General features: G+C 37.0%; 1 protein-coding gene across 1 annotated transcript in view; it reads right to left on the bottom strand.

Moving 5' to 3' along the window:
- KLHL1 (kelch like family member 1) overlaps positions 1-15,368 on the bottom strand; it is a 192,374-nt gene that overhangs the window by 36,286 nt on the left and 140,720 nt on the right. Inside the window, exon 6 of the mRNA XM_085058588.1 lies at positions 11,791-11,977. Within this exon, the coding sequence (XP_084914714.1) occupies positions 11,791-11,977 (187 nt within the window). The remainder of the gene's footprint in view (positions 1-11,790; positions 11,978-15,368) is intronic.

The following is a 15,368-nucleotide window of genomic DNA, read 5'->3' as shown; positions in this document are numbered from 1 at the left end:
TAAAAACTCCTATTTTGCAGATGGACAGAGCTCTAAAACAGGCTGACTAATTTCAGGATGTAGCATTGAAGACAGAATATATGAAAAAGACATAGTGAGGTGAAACAGAATTCAATTAATAGCTATTTGTATGATAAAGAAAAGAGTGTAGTAAATTAAAAAACTACCATGACTCTGGCAGCACAAATAATTTCCAGTAAGAACATAAGGATGTTTCTTGATGTTCTGGATACATTTCAACTCTTCCCCCCCCCGCCAGCTTAAATTCTACTTAGGATCCAGCTGGGCATTGGATAAAATTAGTTTTGTGTATTGTGCATATGGGCATTATAAACCCTGATTAATCAAGGTCTATGAAGTAATGAGAAACCTACAGAGAAAGAAAACTTCAGGAATGAAATGCCATAGATGATCAAGGTAATTTTGTATTAACATCCAACTGACAACTGCTGAGAACTCCTCTGTGTATGCAGCAGGGATGAATACGATCCTACCACCCCATGTTTCTTACGAAACAGTAAAGTACTAGATCTCACAATTTCACCTTTATCGACAAAGCAGTACACCATTGCACAATAAAAATTTCTATTTCTTTGTTTTAGCTGTCATTTTTATGCGTATGAATTTGTGAAATTGTTTTGGTGAAATCTTTCAAGTTATCCTCTAGTTATCATCTACAAAACTTTGTCTTTTTCTAAAATTAAGCTTATTTCATTTCCTTGCTAATGACTTGCAAATTAAGATTTTTGTAGAAACCTGATTGCCATTCTCATAATTTTTGCATAGTTGATTACTGAATATTAATAATATAGCAAGGTCATTGAATGAAAAAGAATAATTGGATAGCAATATTATTTGCAACCCAACATTTTAAGTCAAACTCAGAAATACTGAGAAACCTGTTTTGCAAAGATATTTTTAAGTATCTTTGAACAAGCTGATGTAGGCTACATGAAGTAATGAAGATTGTCTGAAACTATGAATGCAATGTATTTATTTTAGCTAGGTATAAATCCAGGACCTTTCAGATAAACAAAGTGAAAATTGCTTCAGAAGCAGATGAAAATCCTGGACATCTCTCCCTTGCTGAACAGTCCTTGTATTCAATGTAGACATTTCCACATAAAAGTACCTTTTTTTTCTCCTTGTTGGTAGAATGATTCAGCATTAAAGCCCATGAGGAAGGGTAGGAGTTCTACATTTATCATCAGAAAATTTCTACATTTTTTTCCCTGTAAGACTTTCTGCTGATTTTGCTATTATTAAAGCTGTTACTGACATGTACTCTGATCATTTTGTTCAAGATTTAGAGATGTTGCTGTGAGTAGGCGCAAAATGATGACCTTGATCTAGTGATCTGCAACATTACATTTTGAACTGAAAAGATGGTGACTCAAGTGGAACGAATGTGACCTAAGGAGGTTACTGATGCAGATACCAAGGAGAATATTTTGGTAAAGAAATAGCTCCACAGAAAATGGTGTTATAGTGTAGCAGTTCATTCTCTGTACTGACTGCTAGAAATTCCTTTAAGCGTTCCAAAAATCTGTAACATGTACACAAAAAGAATGTGACTTTTTCTTTATGTGAAAAAATGTATTAAAATGTCAGAAGGATTTTCCATATAGTGATATAAAAAAAAGAAAATCAGAAAACCTTTGGTAATATTCAGTTATTCTATATGAGCAGAGATCTCTGAAACCAATACAAGTTTTTTCCACTAATCTTTATATTTTCAAGGGTATCAGAAATGACAGATTTTCAACAGTGATTTTAGGCAATGTCTTTGTTGTGCATTTTATTTTATAATATAGTGTTATGTTCTATTACATAAAAAAATCATGGTTTATTTTATATTTTTATGTAGTCTAAAACTTAAGAAATTTCCTTTTTTTAATGATTTATATCATGCAGTATACTTGTCTACCTTAGTTCAGCAACAAAATATGTGCCTCTTCTTTAAAAGCAGTTCTGTTCCCACTGAAACTTGTGCAAATAATGTGTTAACAATAAAAGGAAAAGTTCTACATGTGGACAGAAGCAAATACCAGGGAAACCACATATTTTGCAGGAGGGGTGTGCATGCAGTGGAGCTCCCACCAATGGGGAGCAGGTGATAGTGACAGGCACAGTGTGTCTATGTTTGTGTGTACATGTGTGTCTGTGACTAAAACTTTGAGGGATTTGCTCAAGAAGGATGTTGAGAAATTTAAAGATGTAAATTCATATTTTGTAAGAGTCCAGCATCCCAGTCTATCTACTGCATGATTGATATTCATTCTAAACACATCATGGTTCATCTGATTGGTGGTTCATTACGTACCATAATTAAATCAATAAGTTACTCTGATCATGATTTGGTTTAAACAATGTGAACTGAGCAGTTTGGTGCTGCAACAGCACCAATTTTCCATTACCTCCAGCCCTCCATTATTTTTCATTATAGCTGTACAGATGCTCATCCACACTGCTTAGTCCTTAGCTGAGTTCCTGGGAGATTCTGTTTTGCTGCAATTACTTCCCTCTAAGGTAAACCTGCTGCAAAGGGTGCTATTCCATGGGTAGGACCCAGGCAATGACTATTGGATTCTATATACTGCCATCTCTAGTTCAAAAAGATAATTCTGTTTATTTGGTTTTCCTGTTTAGAATGTTAAAAGTAAGGTGAAACCTCTACTGAAGACTACTTGGATGCTCTTGTGCTTGAAAATAGAGACTTTGGGAGCATTTTCTAGAATTTGGCAAGGAGCTTTTGAGATGGCTGAAGGTGCAAGATAGAGCTGGAGGACTGCACTGAGAAGTGTCACCATTTCTTAAGTCTTATCCACACTGGCGATTGAGGGGGGTTCCAGCAGTGAACTGTTTCCAGAACAAGATTCAGAATATGTGGTGGCTTACTCTAAAGTCAGTACCAGCAGTGAACAACCATTAATGAAACTTGAGGGATCAGGGAACAGGAACTGGCTAGTGCATAGAAAATAAGGTTTCTGATAGTACAGAATTTCTCTACATTATCCATCTGCCAGGCATGTGTCTTCTCTAGATCACATACTAAGTGGTTTTTTTGGTTTTTTTTGTTTTGTTTTGTTTTGTTTTTTTTTGTTTAATGTGCTATTTAATAAGTGATAAGATATCTACACTGGAAATATCAGACAACAGAGGAAGTTGCAGAGAAGTAATGAGGAGGAATAGAAGGTTTTTCTTGGGATAATAGTCCCCCAACACCCCCATGATGCAGCAGCCTCTTGTGCTGTCTTATAACCCCACAGTTTGTACCAACAGGTGTGGATTCCAGGGCAAGAGATTGAAAAGGTATGGAGTTTGTGGGATGATAAAATATATCTTGTGTGTGATGACTTTGGCTTTTCTCTTACATTTGAAGCCACGGAGGCTTCAGAACAGATCACTTCAGGACCTTTTTATTTCAAACTGTAAATGAATCAGCAGTTTTAGAAGATAAGTAAACTGAAAAAAAAGAAAGCCAGAAATTTAGTGATATAAAATAAGTACTGAAAAACTACCAGATGGTGTCAAAATATGGAGCTTTTTTTTTCTATTCTGATATGCACTGCTAAATCAGAGTACTTTAACTGCTAATTAGCCCATGAGACTGAATGTTTTGGAACATATTGAAAATCATAGGAGTGAAAAGAAGGAAGTAATCATGTTAATACTTTTAAGAACTGGACAAGAAGAGAATTTTAGTTTGATTTATACATTTAATTATCTCATTAGTGACTACCCAGTGTATTTCATATTCCTCTGGTGAAGTAATTAGCCAAGCTCTACTTTTACTCTACAATTACATTAACATGTTGCAGAATCACAGAACAGTTGAGGTTGGAAGGGACCTCTGGAGGTCATCTCTTCTCTGGGCTGAAGATTCCCAAATCTCTCAGCCTTTCTTCACAGGAGATATGCTTCAGTCCTTTCATCACCTGTATGAGATGCTGTTAAAGGACTGACCAGCCTTTGCAGTGAGATCTAACCAGAGTGAGGAAGATGTAAGCAATTTGATGATTGAAAAGGGAAGGGATAAGAGGGACATTTAAACCTCAAATAGTGGTATTTTGCCCATCTTTTTCCCAATAGCTGCTCAGGAAAAGACTGCTTCCTTATTCTTATTGTAGCCCCAGTCCTCCAAGAAATGCACTACATTGTCTTCATAGGGAGGTATGTAAAGTGACCTCTCATGCAGCCACCTGTCATGGGGAAAATCCACTGGGAACATCTCTCACCTCTGCAGTGAGAGGCAAGTCTTTCCCAATGTCTTCAAGAGAAATGAAAAGAAAATGAAAACAGGGAAAAATAACCCCCTCATTTCCTCCTCTTTGATAGCAGCAGATGCTTTAGAATTCCCATGCAATGTCTGCTGTGGAGCAGACAGTGGATGGAGAGGGTGGCTGCTCTGTACAGCTTCCTGTTTCCTGTAGATCTGTTTCCAGATCTACATCTGCATGTGCAATTTTGCTATTTCCAAATACCTGAACAATTGTTAGGCAAATGTTTGGGGCAAAATGACCCCAGGCACTTTTCTGCCAAGTTGATTTACAGCTGGGTGGCCCTCAGATTATACTGGTTCCAGGGCTTGCTCCTCTCGAGGTGCAGGACTTTGCACTTCCCCATGTTGAACTTCATGAGGTTACTTCCTGTTATTTCATTAATTATGATTTCGCTCTCCAGAATGCTTTGTAGCTAGCCAAATATAACATATATATATTTCTTGAAGCAGTTAATTTTGGTTTTAGTTTATTATTGTGTGAATCAAACGAAAAATCAGACTCTTTGTAGTTTATCAAACATATATTCAATCATGAACTCATAGGCTATCTTAAAAAGTATGAATTTCTGCAATAGATAAACTATTTCTCCCAAAATCCGTTGTCTGGTTTTCTGTTTTAAAAAGTAGTGGATTTCTTTTTTCTTTTTTCTTCCCAGCTAACTTAAGTCTTTTCTGCTTGAGGAACCTAAAAGGAAAAATAAGTTTCAAAGCATATTTGCCATACAGACACTGAAAAATTTAGTTATTCATTCTGCATAGCCTGCCTGCCTCTTATTGTGGTATTCTAATTTTCTCAAGAAAACCCACCATGATGACAACCTCATTACTATGCTATCTTGATTACTCTGATGAGAGATACTTCTCTGTGTTGTTGCCCTGTTTATATATTCCATTATTATTTTCCTGTTGAGTCTTCCAGAAAGCATGAAAAAGGGAAACAGAGTTGGTCATTGGTATAGTGTTGACATAAATCTAATGGAATGTTACTTGTTTATTAGTGCATTTTAGAATTAAGGTAAATTATGCTCCAATTGTTTCCAATTTCTAGCGAGAGAATGTGTGGGAAAGCATTGGATTATGCCAACATGCATTTTTGTTTTTTTTTAAAAAAAAAACCTCTTAAATGTGCCAATCTAAAAAAAAAAAATTCCAGAAAGTATAAGAAAGAATAGTGAAATATAGTACATGGAACTAAGTAAACACAAAATCATAGAATCATTCTGGTTGGAAAAGATATTTATGATTGAGTCCAACCCTTAACCCAGCACCGCTGAGTCCGCCACTAAACTGTATCCCTCTGTGTTGCATCTACATATCTTTAAAATACCTCCAGGGATTGAGACTCAAACACTTCCCTGGGCAGCCTGTTCTAATGCTTGACAACTCTTTCAATGGAAAAAAATATCCTGATATCCAGTCAAAGCCTCCTCTTGTGCAATTTGCAGTCATTTTCTCTCATATTTCTTGTTTCTTGGGAAAAGACACTGACTACCACCTTGCTACAACCTCCCTTCAAGTAGTTGTACAGAGTGATAACGTCTCTCCAGAGCCTCCTTTTCTGCAGCCTAAACAACCCCAGTACTCTTAGCTGCTCCTTCACATCTATCTCAGTAAAATTACACACTTCTGATACTTGAAAACACTGAAGATTTTTGGCTGAGATAGAACTTCTACTTAAATAGAGCAGACAATTTCAGAGAAAAACTGCAGGTATCTAAATAAAAAGTGGTATACAGACAGCTGCTTGGAATGTCAGAAGCGCAGTTTATTTTGGCTTATTGTCCTCCTGAGGTATTTTAAGGCTATGAATACATGATTCTTTAAGATAACAAATGTCTTCGTGGAAAACACGGGTGAAAGCAAATTAGCTCCAAAGGCAGAGGAAACTCATCCAGAGGAGTGGTAATGAGATATATGTGATGTTATCACTAAAAAGAGTAAGATTGCAAGAAGGACCATCAGTTTCTCACTTCTCAGTTATTTTGTGAACATCTATTTATGCCATGTGTAACAACAGCATGTTTGTTTATATTCCTGGTTTATTGGGGCTGCTCCTGCAGTCAGACCAGGGCTATAACCATTCACATTCTAAAAAATTAAATTCAGTTATTGTACATTGTATATTTTGAATAAAAATGCAGTTAAGATGAAGATAAGATGTTTACTCAAGATAGTTTTGTGCATCAAATGGATAGATAATGAATGCTGTCAAATGTTTTATGTATGTGAAGACAAAGTGGTTTGTAGCAATTTCTACAATTTGCAAAATACTATATAATAATCTTGATGGAATTTTTTGGGTTTTTTTTAAACAAATTCCCACTAAACTGAAGAGGAAGGAGGCAGATTTGAGTCACAGACATCTCAAACATATATCTCAAGAAGTTTGAAGAATTACCCAAGAGGAAAACCATGATCTTTCCTTATTTTTTGCCTTTCTTTACAGTATTAACAATAGGCTTTTAATATTTCATTCACTATTTCATTCAGTATTTTAAAAATATGTCCATATGGGAATGAAAAATATAAAATTAAAATAAAGTTTAAGTAAAACCTGCTGTGAGAAATGTCTTGCTAAAAACAAAATTTAAAAAAAGCAAAACAAAAAAAAACCAAACAAAAAAAAAACCCAAAAAAAACCCCAAACCAAAACTTAAAAGCCCAGAAAAAAAAAGGACATCTACAAAATTTATTGGAACAAGAGTTACTTCATGTAGCTATGCTAGATGACATTCCTGTGAAATAATAATATGTATATGTAAGTAGTAAACCACATTTTATAAACATATTTGTGAAGCAAAAAGGATTGTTGCAATGATTAAAAATACATTAAAGGAAAGGAAAAATATGCAACATGGAATATGGAAGAATTTCATATTTCAAAACATTCATATTTTAATATATCTGTGGCAATAGAAAAGATCTTTCTAAAAAGTATTTATACAATAATGAAAGGACTTTTAATATTGCTTGATATAGACTAAAGATGGACCTCACCTGTTTACCATCAGGGCAATTTTTGCAGCAGGTTTTATATCTAGTCACAAGGTTAATGAAAAGCATGTATTTAATATCAGTGTTTCAGTAAGTTGACTATTCTATCTCTTTATTAATGACTAGTCACATTTTTATGGAAGAATTTCTTGCTCGTGCAACTTTTCATTTCTTTTTCCCTTGTATTTACCTAAAACCTGGGATTCAGTAAACAAATAACTAATCTAGGACTTTGATGAACTAGTCTAGCACTATTCCAAAAGTAATATATGCCAATCGATTTGGATCATGCTTACTCTAACACATTTTTTTTTCCTTCTTCTGCAGGCTCTCCTTGTCCCTAGTTATTCTGACTGTTACACTGTGACACAGGCTAGGACACCTCACAAGAAATAAATCAGCATTCTAACTGAATATATATATCAATATACCCTGCTCAATTATTGATACCAATCTCCTCTTGCTGCATATCTTCCTGCTCGTAATTTTCTGTAGCACCATCTAACATAGACCATATACATTAGGCTCTAACACTTGGCTTCTGCTCTCCATTTGGGATTCCTGGATGGCTGCAGGAAGTCAGTGCTTAATCATTCCTAAAGATTATTGTATGTCCACTTCTTGAAATTACTCATCTATTTCAGTCTATCATCATCCTTTATATCTGGACTTTCTTATACTATTAGATTATTAAATCCTGCTAACCCAAATTAGAGTAGTCAGTGTGACAATATTAATGGATAAAGTGAATGGAATATGGTCAGAAACACATACCCCCAATCTATTAATGCATCTCATTCCATTAATGCAAACATATAGAGAAAATGTGTTTCTTAGATACCCCTTTAAAATTAAATTAATAAATAAGCAAAGGTGTGTGGAAACAGATTTAATTTTTTTAGTTCATCTAGGAAATTAAAATTACAAATTTACAAATCTAAATTCGTTACCTTTCTCTCCATCCATTCAGTACTATGCTGCATTAATTTTTCACATCAGGCAAAACTCCAGTTGCTGTTTGCTGAAGTTTAATTATCACTTCATTTTTATGGAAAGATATTTCAAAACAAACTTAGCATGCTAGGCTACTTTTTATGTGATGAGCCATATAACCTTCAAATGTTTTCATAATATTTGCATTTAGCCACTATTTTATGTGCTAGTTAATAAACTACTAATTTGTTTAGCTCATCCAATTCTTACTTGCAACAGTTTCACATTTGGTAGCAAACATCAGGAAGCATTAAAAATACATCATTATGAATTGCAACCATCCATATCAGCCTTTCAGTGAAGAAAGTTGTGGGGGGAAAAATAAATTATTAATTGTTGAGGAGAGATAATACAGTATCAGCATCATCTCCCAGCCCAAATATTCAGGCTTGCTTTATGAACTCAGTGACTCTCAAAGCAAGCAAACAGCACTCAGGTCTCCTGAACGGATGTGTGGAAACAAGATGCACAGGGCATAAAGCTAGTCAAGAACACAGCAGGATCACAAGAGGGATGAGCTGAACAGATGCAAGCTGATACTGCACAGCTGTGGAGCCTGGGTCACTGGGAATACATATTGCATCAGCTGTAACAGAGGCTCCTACTAGGCAGATGCTCCTCTGCTATACCAGACCCCTTCTCAAAGCAGTTTTTATCTGCTGTAAATGTATAAAAGTCCTGGTAGTTTTCAGTCAGAGATTACATCAACAGAGAGCTGAAGCTCTGTTGCTCTGTGTTTTCTCCTGCTGCTATAGAAATGAACTGCTTCTGCCTGACCTGAATCTACAAAATAGGCTGCTTGTTGATGTTGTAATGGTGCTATGCTTCATGCTGTCTTCCTAAATTTTTCTGTGTTTTTATTGAGGAACAGATATTAACAGTAAATGAGAACAAATACAGCTGCACCCAAATTTGGTTTATTGTCATTTCCTACCTGAATGCTTGTGTTTATTGTAATTTGTCCTAAGTAAGAGGAAATTTGTATTTTATCATCCAAAGACTGTTCTGTGCACATCCATACCTAACAGTTAGCTACACAATTGTTTATAGGTGTTAAAAGGACCAAAATAATTTGCAGCCACTTAAAAAATATGTATTGGTTCTTTCATCAAAAATTTCTTATTGTCACAGAAACATTGATCAGTTTTTGTTGTATCACGATCCGGGAGGGTGGCACAGGCCGGCTCCTCCCCGGACCAGGTCTATGGTTCGTGTAAATCCCACCAGATCCAGGGCGAGCGGCCCCCGAGGTTCTGCAGCATGGCGGCAGTCTTCAAACCACATCAATTCAGCAGGAATATCGTGATACCAAGGAAGGAACTGGACTCCATCTTTGTTCTGGCAGATTGGTTTATTTGGGGTAACGGGAAAAAGGGGGTTGCAGGGGAGGAGAAAGGGGGGAGGAAAGGCAGGAATGGGATAAGGGCTGCCAGCCCAGAGATGGAAAGACCACGAGGTGATCCAGGCTCTGCCTTATAAAGGGAAAGGAAGGGGAGGGACTGTCTCCCCCAGAGCCAGTCCCAGGGAGTCTGAAGGGAAGACACGCATAGGGAACCCACCAATAGATTTTGGGTACAGCAGAGCATATTTCAAAATGAACCAATGGGATACAAAGCAGAGGGACAAAGGAGCACATGGAATCCTAAAACCCCACGTTGCTACAAGTTTTGATAACCCAAAAGATCATCTGGTTCCAGCTCCTGTGACGTGGGATGGGACATCATCCACTAGACCACATTGTTCAAAGGCTTATACAGCCTGGCACTGAACACTTCCAGGCACGGGACAACTCCTCTGGGCAATATGTGTCTGTGTCTCATCACCACCCCCAGGAACGAAGTCCCTAACATCCAATCTAAATCTATGATTTCATTTTAAGGTCATTGCTCCCTGTCCTATGACTACATGCCCTTGTAAAAACTGTCTCCAGCTCTCTTGTAGTCTACTTTAGGTGTGGAAGGTGGCTTAATATAAGGTCTTCCTGGAGCCTTTTTCTTCTCTGTGCTGAACAGCCCCAGCTTACTCAGTCTGCCTTCGTAAGAGAGGTGCTCCAGCCCTCTGACCAACTTCGCGGCTCATCTCTGGACCAGCTCCAGAAGCTCCAGGTCATTATGGGACAACAGAGATGGATGCAATACTCCATGTGGGGCCTTAGGAAAGTGGGGTAGAAGGGCAGAATCACAGTGTCACGTGGAGAATATGTTGAGTTGGAAGAGACCCACAAGAATCATCAAATCCAGCTCCTGGCCCTGCACAGGACATCCCTAAGAGTCACAATGTGTGTCCAAGAGCATTGTTCAAATACTTCTTGAACTCAGACAGATTTTGTGCTGTGACCACTTCTCTGGGAAGACTGTTCCAGTCCCCAAACACCTTCTGGGTGAAGAACCTCTCCTGATATCCAACCTAAGCATCCCCTGGCCCAGCTCCATGCCATTACCATGAACCTGCCTTGACCTGCTTGTCATACATCTCCTGGTGCCAACCATTTATTTGTCACACAGGCACAGATGTCATACATTCTTCTCACTGGTGTAATTTTATGGGAAAAACATGCCAAGTCATTTTGCAAACAATATTGCCACAGCTATTTAGTGAAGCAACTGCGATAACAACACCTAGACACAGAGTTGTGAAATACTGAAGATCCAATTTTATGCTCTGTGTTTTAAAGCACAGTTTATATAGTTCATATAGTTTTTATACTTACAGTTTATTCATTTTATTAGAACTAGAGTTTCTGAAGGCAGAGTCTTCAGTATAAATATGGACACAAAAATTTAAATGCTCGTGAATATCACAAAAAGAAAAAAGCCTTTTTGAGTATATAAGCTTATAATATAGCTAGCTTTTAGTTCAAATATGTTGTTTCATTCCATTCAAGAAATCAGTGGATTAGACTTACCAGAAATGAAAGCACATAAACATAATTCTTTTTCCCAACAAATAACAGCAGAATGCTTTAATAAAACTTCCAGTTCTTCCTACTTCTCTTCACAGAAAAACACGGGGAATGTCACCTTCCCTTATCTGTTGACAAACTAGCAATCTAGTTGAAGCTAGTTATCATTTTTCTCAAGAAGACTTACAAATTTCTGCATTGGAAGAACCATGAATCATCTATAATATTTTAGACAATTGCTTAAGGATGGAATACACTGCATATCAAACTGCCTCTTTTCATTGGCTAAAAAAAATGAGAGACGTATTTTACTTACTTAAAGAGGAAAAATAATTTCTAGGAATCTATAACTAAGGTATATTACTATCCTTCCAGTTTTTTTGTTAAATTTCTTCCTTTAAATTATAATAATTTTGAACAAAGAATGAAGTCAAAACACAGTTTCTTTTCTCTAACTGTATTATGCTTTTCCTCAAATATCAGTAGATTTTAGACCAAAAGTCTTGGCAGCATTTCTTGCCTGATTTAGACACCCTCCCCTACCCCCCAGTCTTGGAATAGAAAGTTATTTCAGATAATATAAAGTATAACTCATACAGCAACAAATATCTTCTAATACCTTTGTTGTTATCCATTCCTCCAACAGCATAAAGTGTTCCAACTGTAGATTTTCTAGGCTTAGTTCTTGGACTTTGCATGAGAGTTCTTCTTTCTGGTAAAAGATGATATTTCATGGCTTCCAGAATAAGCTTCTGGCATTCTAAGTCATCCTTAAAAAGCGCATGGTTTTCCAGGTCAGCCAATATCTGTGAATGACATTAAGAGATTAAAAAATGCTAGAAATTCTTAGAAAAAAAAATACCATGCAATGAAAGACAAACACAAATGGATGTCACAAGTATTCTTCATTCTAGAATACACGGTTTTGCAGGTTTTGCAGGGCTATTTCCTCTTGCAACACAGACAAAAAAATGAAATAGTTAATTGATTTTTAAAGGATTTTAAGGCCACTGTTTCACCAGCCCTTAAGACTACAATCTTGCTAACCTTTTACTGAAGGCATTGAAGAAAACTAAATGTTCTCTTGTAGTCTGACGTACTTTTAATAGTTTCCAGCATAACACTGAAAGGACCCAGAAGGCATCTCTTTGCAGGAAGATGCCTTATTTTTAAAACCAAACCAAAACAATTCCCCATCCCAAAACCAACAGGGCTCAGTGCATACAAGCAAAAGAATATTCTATTATGTATCCAAAGTAGAAAGACTGCAAGTTGTAAATGTTAAGTGTTTGATTCACTTGCCTCTCTGTACATATCTAACAGCTTTTGAGATGTTGTAAATCACCATGTAAGTTTTCAAGATCCCTGTGAATTATGCAGTCTGAGTTAACCCCACAGCTGACGTAGCTCTGAGCAGGAGTTGGGCTATAGAACTCCTAAGGTCTACTCCTACCTGAATGATTCTTTGACTCTGTGATCTCACTGATGTCAGGGCAGAAGAGTGAATGCTCATGCAGATTTTGTGCCATATCTGCCAGACCCATGCAGATATTTCAGGTAACCCAAGGCATCCAAATAAGAGCAGGATTTAGTTGCATATAACAGCATATCTGTACAGTGTGGTAAATTTCTAGATATCATAGAACATCTATCTGGGAGACCAAATAATTTTCAGAGAAGTAGCTGAAGGCCAAGAAGCAGGAGATTTCATTCTTGGAGTCTGAGTATGTATCTTCCCACAGACATATATATGCAAACATATGCAAATTGTTTCACAGTTGCCTAAAGACAGGAAGCTAGATTCCTTTTAAGAACTCTCAGCTATTTCATCTGGACTTCAATGGCTGCAGAAGAATGCTTGAATGTCCTATGTCAATCTGTCAGCCTTTTGCAGATAACCCATTTTCTGTGACATCTAAAATATTAACAGCTTGCACATCTAGACAGTTGTTGTCCTGCTTCTGATTTTAGGCATCAGTCATGAAATGAGTTTATGGTTGAAATAAAGGCAATATGTGCTAAAGCCCTGGTAATCAGCACAGGCTGGGGGATGAACAGATCAACAGCAGCCCTGCCGAGAAGGACTTGGGGTTGCTGGTGGGTGAGAGGCTGGACATGACCCAGCAATGAGCACTCACAGCCCAGAGAGTCAGTTGTGTCCTGGGCTGCATCCAGAGCAGTGTGGGCAGCAGGGCCAGGCAGGGGATTCTGCCCCTCTGCTCTGGTGAGACCCACCTGCAGTGCTGCATCCAGCTCTGGGGTCCCCAGCACAGGCAGGACATGGGCCTGTTGGAGTGAGTCCAGAGGAGGGACACCAAGATGATCAAAAGGATGGAGCAGCTTTCCTACGAAGAACGGCTGAGAGAATTGGGATTGTTCAGCCTGGAAAAGAGAAGGCTCTGGAGTGACCTAATTGCAGCCTTCCAATACCTCAAGGGAATTTACAGGAATGATGGGACAAGATTATTCACAAGAGCATGTAGCGACAGGACTAGGTGGAATTGTTTCAAAGTGAAAGAGGGTAGGTTTAAATTAGATATTAGGAGAAAATTTTTTACTGTGTGAGGCACTGGAACAGGTTGTCCAGGGAAATTGTGGAGGCCCCACCCCTGGAGGAGTTCAAGGCCAGGATGAATGGGGCTTTGAGCCACCTGATCTAGTGGAAGGTGTACTTGCCTATGGCAGGCAGGCTGGAACGAGATGATCTTCAAGGTTTCTTACAATCCAAATCATTCTATGATACTATGATTCTATGATTCTGCGATAAAGGTTTCTGTGTATTTTTATTATTCAATCAGTGTCACTAAAAAGAATATTAAAGTATGCTTTTAAGTAGTGGTGCTAGGCATATTTCATAAGACTAGGTTATTTTTTATCTCATTATGTTAAGATTTTTCAAATATTCTTTTTGTAATTTTTTTTCCTTTACAGTGTTCAGCACACTGCTCAGTAGACTAGAAAATCAAAGATCTGAAGACAAATCATGTCCAAATTTCAGGCAGGATGATGCTTTCTTTTGCAAAATGATTTAACATACATTTAGGACTACTGAACAAAACAGAATACTCTGTCAACATTAGCTAAACAGAACACAGGCACAAGACAGCTAAGAAATCAAATTATTAGTTTTCTCTGCACAAATTTGAGGTAATATTAAATTATATAAGACTTTCTAATGCTTAATGGAATTAATGAAATTGATGACAAAGGTTTTTATGGCAAGCTTATTATATCAGTAAGGACCAAAGTCCAACAGTAATATTGGCGACTCCTTTTTAGACTGCTACTCCTTTATTCAGAGGTGCTTAGGCTCTTAAAGCAAATATTTAGCTATGAAATTTTTCAACTGAGCTTCCAGGTGTTTCAAATAAAGAAGCAATAATATGTGAACAATGTTCTGTCCTAAAATTCTGAGACTTAATTCACCAGCTACAAAAGAAAGCTAAATCTCCTTTTATTTCAGGTTAGAAATTCACCTTTAAAATGAATAGAAAAGGGAAAAAAAGGAAAAAAAAATTAAAGCAGACAGAAACATTTGTTTATTCCCTAAAAAAAAATATTCATTCCTTCTTCATATTAACTTTTTTTAGAACATGGGCTAACTTGTGATAAACACTCTATTTCTGAATCTTCTAAAGGCTAAAACATGTGAATAAGGGGGAAAAAATTGAAATTGGAAGTACTATTTACAAAGCAGAAGTCATACAAAGCTGTTTCATGTTGTCTAAATTTCAATAATCTGCTTCAAAGTTTTTCTACACCATAGTTATCTTTCCTGATTATGTCAAAACAATCAATATATTTTTATTAAATCAGGATGCACTTGATCAGGAAATTCAGTTAATAAGGACGTTTCCCTGGAAACCATATTATGTTCAGCTTGCTCTTCCATGTCTATGACATACTTCATTAAGAGAGAGTTGTATCAAATATTATATTAATATTGCTGTGCTTTGTAACATGTGGAAATTCACAGAGCTGTAGCGTCTCAAAAGGCTACAATATCAGTGCTACACCAGCATAGTTAACTTTACCTTTGCTAGAACTTCTCAGACTAGCAGTATCCTGAGAAATTTTTGGAACTTTGGGTCATCATGTTTCTCATTTTTCCCAGTTAAAACCCCCAAAAGCTCCTTCCTTAGATGTACTTCCACATGACTTTCAGCACCATGCTGCAGAGAGCACGAGTGTTTCAAC

Source organism: Lichenostomus cassidix, chromosome 1 (assembly GCF_008360975.1).
Source record: "Lichenostomus cassidix isolate B80296 chromosome 1, HeHo_3.0, whole genome shotgun sequence".
Lineage (NCBI taxonomy): Eukaryota > Metazoa > Chordata > Aves > Passeriformes > Meliphagidae > Lichenostomus > Lichenostomus cassidix.
This window is presented reverse-complemented; position numbering and strand designations above follow the sequence as displayed.